General features: G+C 41.3%; 1 protein-coding gene across 1 annotated transcript in view; it reads right to left on the bottom strand.

The window, feature by feature from the left end:
- Positions 1-402: 402 nt before the first annotated feature.
- MYL3 (myosin, light chain 3, alkali; ventricular, skeletal, slow) overlaps positions 403-12,210 on the bottom strand; it is a gene marked incomplete at its 5' end in the record, with an annotated part of 13,121 nt that continues 1,313 nt past the window's right edge. The window contains 5 exons of the mRNA XM_010083133.1: positions 403-488; positions 4,288-4,323; positions 5,516-5,593; positions 7,500-7,673; positions 8,458-8,607. Coding sequence (XP_010081435.1) covers positions 4,295-4,323; positions 5,516-5,593; positions 7,500-7,673; positions 8,458-8,607 — 431 coding nt within the window. The remainder of the gene's footprint in view (positions 489-4,287; positions 4,324-5,515; positions 5,594-7,499; positions 7,674-8,457; positions 8,608-12,210) is intronic.

Below are 12,210 nucleotides of genomic sequence, written 5' to 3'. Positions count from 1 at the left end.
CAACTAGTTTAGTTTCTTTTCTCCCTTACTCTCTTACAGATATTTTTTTACTAATGCAATAAACACAAAGAGAAAGGTCCAGTTTTTTTGGAAGGAAGAAGGGAGGGAGAATATGGCTAAATGACAAATAGATTTTTTGATTGATTTAGTCACGAAAAAAATTACTCCTTTTTTCTCTCTTCTCACTAGACAATTTTCTATTGATGTTCATATTCTGTATCAGAAAAATAAAATGGCAATGCCCAGGTATTCATAGTTCAGATTCCAGTTTCTTCAGTTTCCTGAGTGTGCTGAATCTCCACAGAGGCCATCCTCTTCCCATGAAGAAACAAGACAAAACAAAAAAAAAAAACCACATTTGTCCAAATAACTTTGGGGACAGCACATTTTGTAGTGCTGCAATGGGAATCCAGGCTGAAAAATGAGAAGACATTCCATTACATCAAAATCCAAGGCCAGCATCTGGGGTTCTCAGTGCCTATCTTGTCCTAAAAATAAAGTTATTTTTAAGCATTAGAGGAAGAAAGAAAAAACAAACAATGCCACCAGGAATCAGCTTCGTTGGTCCTCATGTATCTGTACTTAACTTATTGCTGGCGAGACCTACAGTTGAGTGTCTCCGCACTATGTAGATGCCAACTGACATCAAAGAGCAATCTCACAACGTGACAAAATATCCTTAGTAAGTCCCAACACCACAAGCTTACACTCAAGTGTAAATGATGGACAAAACATGGGAAGCAGTGAGAGGCCAGCACCCACCCACCACTTCTCTAAAGTAACAAGTGATAGGACAAGAGGAAATGGCCTCAAGTTGTGCCAGGGGAGGTTTAAGCTGGATATTAGAAAAAATTTCTTCACTGAAAGAGGGATCAGGCAGTGGAACAGGCTGCCCAGGGAAGTGGGGGAGTCACCATCCCTGGAAGGGGTCCAGGAACCGGTCGATGGGGTGCTTGGGGACATGGTTTAGTGAGTTAGGTGGTGTTGGGTTGGACTTGATGATCCTTGAGGTCTTTTCCAACCTTAATGATTCTATGATCCTATTCTATGATTCTATGGAAAGGTGATATAGCCACATCAGACATGAAGCCAGTGTAAAGACTCAGCTTTCCAGAAAAACAGTCCAGTTCCTGAACCACTGGACAGTTTCTGTTACTTCTGTCATCCCTCTATTATCTGTAGTCAGTCTTCCATTAGCAAAATTTGAGCAGAGGGATTTCTCTTATCTAACGTCTAGATTTCAGGCAGGATTCAGTTCCTGAACCATAAGCATCTGGTACAATTTGAGAGCCTCAATGCATTCAGAACATTCCCATACAGACAGCAAATACAACATAGTGTTCATGGGAGATTTGTCCTTCTTGATGTTGGCAGCTGGACTCACTGCATCGATGTCTCTTCTTTGGATGAAGCGAATCACTCTGCATGCTCCATTGAGCTGGACCCCCTTTGGGTCTGGAAGCAGAGATAACCTGCTTTCACGTAGGCACCTACGTGTAGGCATCTAAATCTGGTGGGAGCCAAGGAAGACTAAGTCAGCTAGTCAAATATTGGTGGCATATTCTAAGTTTTCACGTGAGCTCAAGCCATATGGCTCAATTCGCTTCTCCACCCCTCAGCACCTGGAGCCACTTGAGATGTCCTGGAGGACCCTGCCCAGCTGTCAGAACGTGCAAGTCTGCCATGGGCTCTGCATCTCTTCTGCGAATCCATGGATGTAGGAGACACAGGAACACCTCAAACAACACCAAGAACCTACATGTGGGACACTGAACTGAGCTTCTGTGTACACACTATGGACAGCCCCTCCACTACCTGAGCTTATGTTTAAATTTAAATAGGGTATTTCTGTAAAACAAAGTCTGTGTTAGAGAAGTAGGCATCTGGACAATTCAGAAAACATCCAGCTTGCTCCTAAAGACGTTCCTTCCCAGCATTTTGGGCTGTTTGATCAGCTCCCAGGGATGGGTATGCACCGAAGAGGTAAGCCATGAGATAAGGTTGACTCTGCTCATCGTTCTTTCCCATGGCAAGGGGGACAGTTGTGTGCATTGCGTTCATGGGGGGCCATGGAGTCCACTCCAGGTATCCCACTGTCCTACTCCATACTACAGTGGTCATTGGACCACAGGTAGAGTATAGTGCTTTCTACCTATGTGAGAAAACTTAATTTGTCCTGCTGCCCGTACCTTTCCCACTGAATAGTGTAACGAGTAGATGTGTAGGCAGTCTGGGAGTGTTTCCTACAGCAATGCCTACTGGGAAGGAAGAGTAATTGGCTATAATCCTGCAGAGCACTTGACCTGAGGGGACTGGAAAAAATGGTGAAAGAGTCACTAATTGAAGATGTAATTGATGACTCTGTGTTATAAAAAATATATAGCACTTGGGGACAAGCCGGTGGAGAGGCTATATATAAGAAAAGTCGATATAGAGTGGTCACAACAACTATGCCCATAAAATAAAGAAAAAAAAAAAAAGGAAAAGGAAAAGGAAAGTGAAAAGAAAGACATAGTTTAGTTCTTATGTTGAGATACAGCTCTAGCTTTCCTCCAGCATATGGGAATGTCCAAGAAACACAAGCCACTATTTTGTTTTTGGACTCAGATCCAGATTCCCACTGAGTTTGCATCCAGTGTTTGTGGATTTGTTTGTTTTATGCTCAATGGCAAAGGGCCATCACCCTTTCAAGGGTGAAGACTGCATTTGTCTTTCACTAAAAATGCAAACAGCAACACAGCAGGGAGTGGAAGATGCCACCCCAGAATGACGCCCATCATGGCTCATTGGCAAATCAGTGGCACATTGAGCCTCTGTGAGTCAGGAGCTCTCAGCTCCCTTTCCAAACCCATCATAAACAAACTCTTGCTGGCCCCAATGCTGCAGCTCCCAGCCCTGTGCCAGCTTTACAATTTACCACTGCTCATAACTTACCACCTTGCTTTACGTGACTAGAAAGACTTTTGGCATTGGAATGGGAATTTCCCATGGCAGTGGGTTTAGGATGGGATTAAGGATTGAAAACATCTCTAAACAACAAGTGAGGATCACACTAGCTGTAGGATTGCCCACTATGGCTGTGGGCCAGTCCAGATCCTTGGAACTGAAAACTGGGAACCAGTGTAGGAAAATTGAGTGCATGTTCAGAGAAGATAAATGCCTTTGAGGAAGAAAACTGGACTACAATAAGAAAAATAACCAGTCATCCTTTTTAGGCAGTTTATATTTTCTTCAATTATGTCTTGGAACAAAAGTCCCAAAGACCTGGATGTAGCTCCTACTTAATTGTCTCCCTGGGGTGCCAATGAACATAATCAAAAGGCATCACAAGCAGAGAGGTCTCAGTGGACTGGAATAATGTCAGCTCCAAAACCAAAAAATAAAAGTAAACCAAAGCAGAAGAAAAAAAAAAAACAACCCAGTCAAACAAAATCCAAAACAACCAGAACAAATCTGAAGGAAGCCACTGCTTTTCCCACTCTATCAGATACTTTGCAGAATAGATAGAGTTGGTTAACTCTCAGGTCAGACCTTCCCCAGAGTTGAACAGAGTTAAATAATGGTGAATGCCAGCTGAAAACAGTGGGCACATTTTCCAGGAATACAAAAATAAATGATGACCAGGAAATACTGGAAATGGAGTTCAGCTCATTTGCAATGGTGAGACGGAGATACCCTTTAATGGTACTGTGGTCTGGAGAACTCTACTGAGCAAAGCCAGAAGATGTGCTGGACAAAGCTCATGTGTTTTCCTGGAAAACCAACCCATTTGCCAGGAAATATTGGGAGCCAGATTTATGGAAGGCCAATAATTATCCTCCGAGTGTAGGTTCAGTGACATAGGCATGTATTACTCCTTATCTACTTTTCCTTGTTTTTTTTTCCTTCTGTTTCTCTAGACAGCTTAGTTCTATCTCCTTGCCTTTTTAGAAGTCTAGGAGCAGACACATGTGAGTGGACATGAAAAATATGCATCCTTTGAGCTTTCCAGGAAATCATAAAGGAACGAGCACTTGCTCTTTGGAAACCAAAAAATTTTAGGATATTTTACACTGAACTTCTAAAATAAAGTCATCCAGATTTACCAGACAATGGCAGAAAGGTCACTGATTTTCTGTGCACTTGATAGGATGAAGATGACTTTTTTTTTTCATTCTTGTCCTACTTCCTTGTACAGTATGCTGAAAAAAGTCCCTCTCTTTGATTTTCGTTTACACATTCTTTAAGCCTATCTCAGATGCGAGAACCAAAATAACAGGGTGTGCAAGGAGGACAGAAGAGACTCACCTGGTGTTCAGTTAGCCATGATATGTTTCACGAAAGCTGGAAAGGAGAGAAAGAGAAGGGTCATTTATCAATTCCCTTTCATTGGACTCAGTAAATCCTGGATATCTCAGTTTGGTTGTTGTATGAGTTCACCCATCTTGCTTCCTCTGATGCAATGAAGACCACATCATTTTTAAAATAAAACCCCAGATACCAGGGGCTAAATGCTTTGCAAATCCTTAAGATAGCACACATACAGGGCAGTGGAGCCAGCAGTCTAGGTAGCTAGCAGAACACATACATCAGGAAATCCTGAGCTTGCTTAATCCCTGGCTGCCATATGGAACTGGCTTTCCAAAGTATATAGCTATGAGAAACTCTGGGTCCTCCTTTTGCAAGGCTTTCAAGACTTCATCATGTCAGTACTGAGTCAAGGGGCACTGAAGGTGCCTTGAGTTAACCTCCAGAATCCACAGCAGGTCAAGTCGGGAATCGTGATTATAACTCTCCAGTGAACTCAGCTTTAGAAACAAGCAAGATATTTCAAAGCCAAATTAAGTTTTTGTTTCAAAAAGGGTTGGGTTACATTTTTCTCCATTTTAAAAAACATTCATTACATATAATTTTGAAATTCAAAAATAAAAGGAAAAATAAATTTTGCAGAAAGGAAATATTTTTTCCTTCCCAATAATCCCCCCATGCAATGAATTCAGCATAAATTCATGAATCATTTGGGTTGGCTAAATCTACATATTTCTACCCATAAAATACTTGCAAGAAAGGTTTCCCAAACTTTCATAAAAGGCTCAGTGAACATGACAGACCAGCTAAATCACCAAGATGACCAATGGTCAGTCACCAATCAACCTTAAGAGTTTTTGAAGGAAATATTAGTGATTTTCTGTAAGGAGGTCTTAAAAGGGATGTGTATCTCTCTTTGAGAGGACAAGGAACTGTGGGAGCAAGTAGAAAAATAATGCAATTTTTTTTTTAAAAAGGCAAACAAAATAAGAATATACAGCCCCACCTCCTGAAAGGTCTGCATCCGTTCAGCTTTGGAAATATGAATAACCTTCAACAGATAAAGTATAACAGGTGAATTTAGAATCTGAATTGGTCTAAAATTTGCTAGAGCACACATCCTGATCTTTGGGAGCCAGATCTTCCACAGATTTGAAGTTTTTCAGGATAATTGCAAGGAAACCTTCAAGCACACAACCACTGCTCAGACTGGAGTGGTCATACCTACCTTCATAGTTGATACAACCATTGGCATCCTCCTGACCAGCCATTAGCTTATCAACTTCCTCTTCAGTCAACCTCTCACCTGGGTGGAAAACAAAATTCCTGTTCAGTATCGTAGTACCTGACCCCTTTTTAAAGAGTTTACAAAGCACAGTTCAAATAATCAAAGAATACGAAAGAGAGAGAAGAGGGAACGATTTTCTCTTCAGTTTAATTTGTGGTTCTGATTGCTAGGAAAGCTACTCTTGAACTTGAAAACTGTGAAAATTTGATCTGAAAACCAAAGAGACAGAATAAATATGGAAACCCACATGATATCCTGTTCACATACTAATTTTTCTAAGAATAAGCTTTCTCTAAGTGCCGGTTCTTGAAGGCTTTAGTTACTTTTTAACCAAGTCCTCACTATGCAAGCTCAATCATCTAGTTTGCCTTTGAGTTTGAGGTTCAGGAAGATTCCAAGATCAAACTTAAGATCCCTGATTTGAATCAGTGATTTATTTAATTTAATTATCCAAATATTGGGTGATTGTTTGCTTGTAGGGCTTCGTTCTGTTTAAGGAGAGATCAACCCAATCCATCTCTTTATTCTCATATTAGTCACTGATTTTAGGACAAGATCAAATGAGTTCCAGAGAAGTATGGGAAAAATTTGAGGATGATTTCAACTGAAATTAAAATAAAGCAAAATGCATTGGGTGTGCCCTGCTACTCATGTTGTTCCACTTTTCCACCACTGAATTTTGGCACAGAGGAACAAGTCTTCAGCTGATGTGAACCTGTGAAAATTCAACCAATTTTTTGAAAATTGGACAGAAAAGCATGCTAATTTACACAATATTTGGCTGCACCTAGGATTTGACCAGTATTTAGAGATGCTACTCTAAAGAGAACTGTTAATTCTTAAGATTGAAATATTTCCTATTGGTCTTTGAAAATCAGACATTGCCACATTGTTCTGGGTTACTGGAAAATGAAGGGTAAGTACAAAATTATTTATTTCTAGTACTGCGAAACTCACAACACTGCCCACAGTGGTTTTTTCATCCCAGGTGAGGTTAGACAGGGCAACGATCCTGACCCTCTGTCATTTTTTTGTCATCACTGAATTTGGTCTCCCAACAAATCCCAGACTATCAGTGATAAAAAGAAAAATAATATAACTTTATTTTTTTATTCCCTGTGACATTAAGACAGATGTATGTGTAATTGAATGAGAATCCTTGAACATAAAATGTTTGGCTTTTTGAATTGATATTCCAGGTCAAAACCCATCATTGGAACTCTTTGGTTTAAATCGAATCTCTTTTGTAAAGGCTCATCCTTTTTTTTTTTTTTTTTTTTTTTTTTTTTTAATAGTGGACAAATGTTAGTAGAAAAAGTTGATTTTGAGAAATGCTTACTGGATTCAGATGACATGTCAGTGTGTTGTAATCCAAATTGGAAACCTGTCATTAAGTTACAGCCAAATTTGCTGTCCTGCACTCATTCTGTTGTCATCACTCTCTGTGAAAAACTGAGCTCCTGAAGTGAAAATTTGAGAGGACAGAGAAATATTGATCCCTCCTTTAAAAACAGCTTTCCATTTCAGAGACATTTCTGTTAAACAGATGAGTGATTAAAAAGTCGCCTTAAAACTTTTCTTGAAGGGGAAGAAAAATGGAGACAAATTTTGAAGGAACAGATGGGGTTTCCAATGTGTGGATAATTTTATAGAGATAGAAATGTAATATTTATTGGAGAAATAAAACACTAGAAGAAGGAAGGAAGGAAGGAAGGAAGGAAGGAAGGAAGGACAAATATTTGAGCTGTAGGTCAGTGATTTTTAGCTTTATTATTAAAGAACTTTTTTTGGTCTTTATAACTGAGGACAATGTCATAACTGAAGTCTTGCCCAGTAATTTTCTCCATAAAGGTTACCCATAATGATACAAGCTGTATGGGAAAGCCTTCAGCAATGAAACAGCATGAGGAAAGGTTCTCCATACCCAGCGTAGCCAAAACGTGGCGGAGTTCAGCCCCCATCACTGTTCCATTTCCCTCCTTGTCGAACACACGCAGACCCTCCACGAAGTCTTCATAGGTGCCTGTGTCTTTCGTCTTGGCAATGTGTTGGAGCATGGGCAGGAAGGTCTCAAAGTCGATCATCTTGGAGTTCATGTCTGCAAAGACACAGATGGAAATGAGAGTTTGGTGGATTCGGGCAGAGTTGAGGACTAACCATGGGGCATCCACCACATGAGGAGAGAAGAACAGTGGCAATGAATGCCAGCTAAAGGAGAGAAAAGAGCACAGAAATATCGTAAGTACAGATGGAAGAATGGATAGAGTGGGAAAGAGGTCTGGCAAAGAGAGAAATACAAGTTTTTAACAGATAGATAGATCACATACTACTATCTGATATATACAGACATCAAGGAAAGAAAATACTGTTAGACTCCCAAGACTTTCATACGACATAAAACTATGAAACTAAGTGGAAGACAGTAAGAGAAGCTCATTCCCAATAAGAAATCAACTTTGATTTGCAGCCCTATAATGCAGAAATGTTTAAAACCATACTGGGAAAGGATCTTCACATAGTCAGGACCAGGGCTGTGGATGCCATTTTCCCAATTTTTTGCCTTTCAAGAGGGTTAGAGGGAATTTTGTTCACATATGACTCCTTGTCTTATGTGCCACTATGCCACCGTCATGTTCTGACGTCATAGTTGCTATATGAGGGCCTAAATGTTCCACCTCAGCGGAAGGAAAGGACAGAGAAATAACTCAGAAAATGTCTGAAAAAATGTCTGAAAACTTTTCTGATAGTGATTTGCAGAAGTTGTTCCACATCCTTTGTTATTTCACATTAATTTTTCCATTAGAAAATGGAGACCTCATCTGCTTCACAAAAAATTCTCGGCTTGATCTTTTTTCAAAACAAACACAGAGGAGGACACCAACCTTCTGGTTTGGGTCTGCCAAGCACTTTCATGACCTCAGCCTGGGTTGGATTCTGCCCCAAAGCTCTCAAGACATCCCCGCATTGTGCGTATGTGATTTTCATCTCGGATTTAGGAGTCCGGTCAAAGAGTGAGAATGCTTCCTTAAATTCTGAAAGACAAAATTAAAAAAAAAAAAAAAAGGAGAAAAAGAAATGCATGCCATGCTCCCTCAGACAGAGTCAAAGCAAGCCTAAACCTTCTCCCTAACTAACTCTGCCTGACCCTTTTATTTTGCAATTTTATGAGCTTTATTGTTGCTGTTATCTGCAATGTTTGTGTTCCTCCTCCCCTGCATTTTTCCAGTTCAATCAGGGAATGGAATCGGAGAGGTCAAATGCTCTTCTCATGCTATTTCCGTCTCGACTAATATTGGGAAGTGCAGAAAAACCTTGTAGAAATGGTTGGCCTTGAGAGCTTTCCAGCTCATCAGGAAACGGCACAGAATTCAATCGCAGTCCCGCTCACTGGCTAACTGGATATTCTATTCAGTACTATGCACTTAGAGAGCACTGACAGAGCCCACGGAGATACAGGAGCACCTCTAATAGCAGGTAACAAGATATGTCATGATAATCTCCTGGACCCATCACACTACAAGCAGCCTGTTGGTGGGGGAGGGTGAAGCTATATGGAAAACCTTACAATTGATCAACCATTGTATTTAACAGTGTCAAGGAGCAGATCTAGAAGGATCCTCTGATTTTTCTTTTTTCTACCACCCAGTCTAATGACATCTGGAGAACTAAGGTTTCAAAACAGCCAGCTCCCCTCCATCACATCCTTGTGAACGTGTCCTCATGTCTCCACTTCTGGCTGAAGAGGGAGTCCCTTACCACTGTGAGCAGCAACATCTGGGGAGCATTCCCCCAGGAGAGAGTCCCTCTTCTACCATTAATTCATTAAGTCAGTGCAGCATCCCCGGGGAGACTTCCACAGCCACGAGGTACCCAGGGTCTCCTCTCCCTGCTGGAGCTGCAGGCATTGCAGAGACAGAGGAACATCTCAAGCAACAGTAACAGGCTCTTATCCTTTAATAAACACACAGTCTACAAGCGATCACGAATATCCCTTTAGCTTTCAAGCTGTGACTCCCTGAATCTGCCCCTTCTCCTGCTGTTACTCCTCTATGGATGTTTCTCTCCTGCTCCCTGAACACAGGAAAACCATTTTTTTTTTTCCCTAGATCCTGACTCATCCACCCGTTCAGCCATACACCCTGCATGACAGATTTTCTCCTTTGTCTTCTTAATTTCATCTACAACTCATTATCCCCCATCCTTCTTTTTTTTTTTTTCTTCTCCTTTGCTTATTTCCCCCTCTCCTTCCTTCTTCTAATGTTCCTGGGTTTGCCTCTCCTCCTTTCTCCCTCCCTTTTCATTTTTATCATTCCACTCACATCTTACTCATTTCCTTCCTCACCCAACTCTTTCAAACTCTGATGCATTTTCTCATTTTTGGACTAATTAACACTCCCTTTGGTTTTTTTCTTTTCATTCTCCTCTTTGCTCTCTCTTTTTCTCTCCCTGCCTCTCTCTCCTGGATTTTTGCCTCCCCTGACACCAGCTGGATCCCCAGTCCCACCAGCCCTGACTCCAGCAGAGGGCAATGGTGGATTTTCCTGGGCCCCTTGCTGACAGTGGAAGGGGGCCAGAGCCCCATTCCCAGCTCTGTCCTTTCCTGGCATCCTTCAAATCACCTCCTAAAGGCTCACAACTCATCCTAGTTACTGACAGTGCACATTTCTCTCTTCTTTTTTTTTTTTTTTTTAAATTTAAAATCAGATGTAACCACCTCTCACCAGAGCATTGGTCTGTGGGTTTGGAACCCCCATTTTGTCAATATACAGAAACAGCCCTCTTTTTTTTTTGTTTATTTATTTTCTATTTGCATTTACTGGCTTAATGCAAGTTTCCATCAAAGCAATGAAACCAGCATGGCTATGGTCTCCTTTGTCCTCCCGCTAGCCATTAAACCACTGGCAGGAGCAGTGTACATTTTCATATGCCTAATTGCTACCTATCTTCTCCTCTTGAATAGCTCATATTCTTCTCTTTTCAGCAATTTTGGAGGCTGAAGAGGCCAGGAAACCGCTTTCATAAATACACATTGCCACAACCAATGAATTTGACTCGCAGTTGAGGCAGGAGGACGTGCAAAGACGGGTGTGTCACTCATGGCTTCACCCACAGACCAGTCTTCTGCTTCTGAGACTAACATTTTGGGGACTAATATATGACTGAATCCTTGCAGGATGGTAAATCTGGCTCAGCAAAGTCTTTTATTAACAAGAGGGTTCAGAATAACCTAGAAGATAGGGCCAGAAAAGACTTTGAGATGTTGTGTTGCCTGTTTCTCCTCCACCACCTCAACTCAGCATCACCTGCCAGAAAACCATCTGGGGTCAATGGTGATTGACCAGTAAAATTTAACACATAGGATGGACTTCCTATTGATCTAGCTTCAGCTGACAAATGGGGAAGCAGCCAGTCTCCCTGAGACACCTACATCATCATCTGGTCAACAGAGAGAGAGAAAGAGGTGATTATTATACACTAGAGGTCTTTTTAAAAAAAAAAACAAACCACATATAAAGGTATGACAGGTGACCTTGACCTCCTGATGACTACCTGAAAGAGGAAATTTGACAAAATTAATAGTACAGCATGGAGCTAAAAACAAACCCAGAAAAAAACAAGTGTGACTGAAACCCAGAAGAATGGGAGAGCTAGAAATCTTGGAAACTTGAAAGAGTGAGGAGAGAATGGGAAGGAGAAAGCAAATCAAAAAGATGTATTAATGTAAAGCAACTGTGAGTCCCAACCCTCGAGTCATGCCACCAGCCAGTATAACAGCTATAAATCACGGCAAGTGGTGCTTGCTTTCTAACGTGTGCTTTTGACACAAAATAAGACAGTCCCAGGCACTGGAATACTGACTGTCCACTTTCTTAATCTGGTAGCACACTTCTTGGCAAGGTTTTGATGTGTGCAAACTAGTAGAGAGGACAGCACACGCCAGGGACAATCCAGGGAAAACTGGACCATGCTGTAGGTTTAATTCTACATCTGAAGTACCTAAGCTCTACCTAGGAGTAAATATCTACCTAGCAACTATCAGTCTGTCTGCCTACTCACCGATGGATCTAAGAACCTTCTAAACGTCAGGTGAAAGAGAGGAGAGAAAAAAAAAACCCAAACCCCAAAACACAGCAGAAGAGGCCAGGAGGAAAGGAATTGAGGAGCTGACTGCTGAGCAGCGATTGGTCCCCAGGTGATGTTCAGGCCATTGGGCACTCCTTCCAGCAACTCATGGCAGAACCTATGAACCAGCTGTGGGATTAACCTTGCGTGGGTTTAGCGCTAGGACACGGAATAAGACCGTTATGCTGTTATAGTTGATGTGGAAGTCTGCTATATTTTCTCACACAGATGATGCTATCTGCTTCCTGCCTCATGGTTTTCCCTTTGATATTTCAAAGACATCCTATTTCACAAGTCCTGGATTCCCAGCTTTTCCCCATGTATGCAATGAGTACAGCTAAACCAGAAGGCAGCTGTAAGAAGAAAAGAAAAAAAAAAAAAAAAAGAGAGAGAAGATGCAACAGAAAAAGATGCAACTTTCTGTTTCTAGACATGGTCTACATCTCCTCTAGACCAGCTACATTTTATAGCAACCCTGGGGTTGCTCCAAATTTGCCCTTTCCTAGCCAATG

This window comes from Pterocles gutturalis, unplaced genomic scaffold (genome assembly GCF_000699245.1).
Source record: "Pterocles gutturalis isolate BGI_N339 unplaced genomic scaffold, ASM69924v1 scaffold15495, whole genome shotgun sequence".
Lineage (NCBI taxonomy): Eukaryota > Metazoa > Chordata > Aves > Pterocliformes > Pteroclidae > Pterocles > Pterocles gutturalis.
The sequence above is the reverse complement of the archived record's forward strand: the minus strand, read 5'-3'. Positions and strand labels throughout refer to the sequence as shown.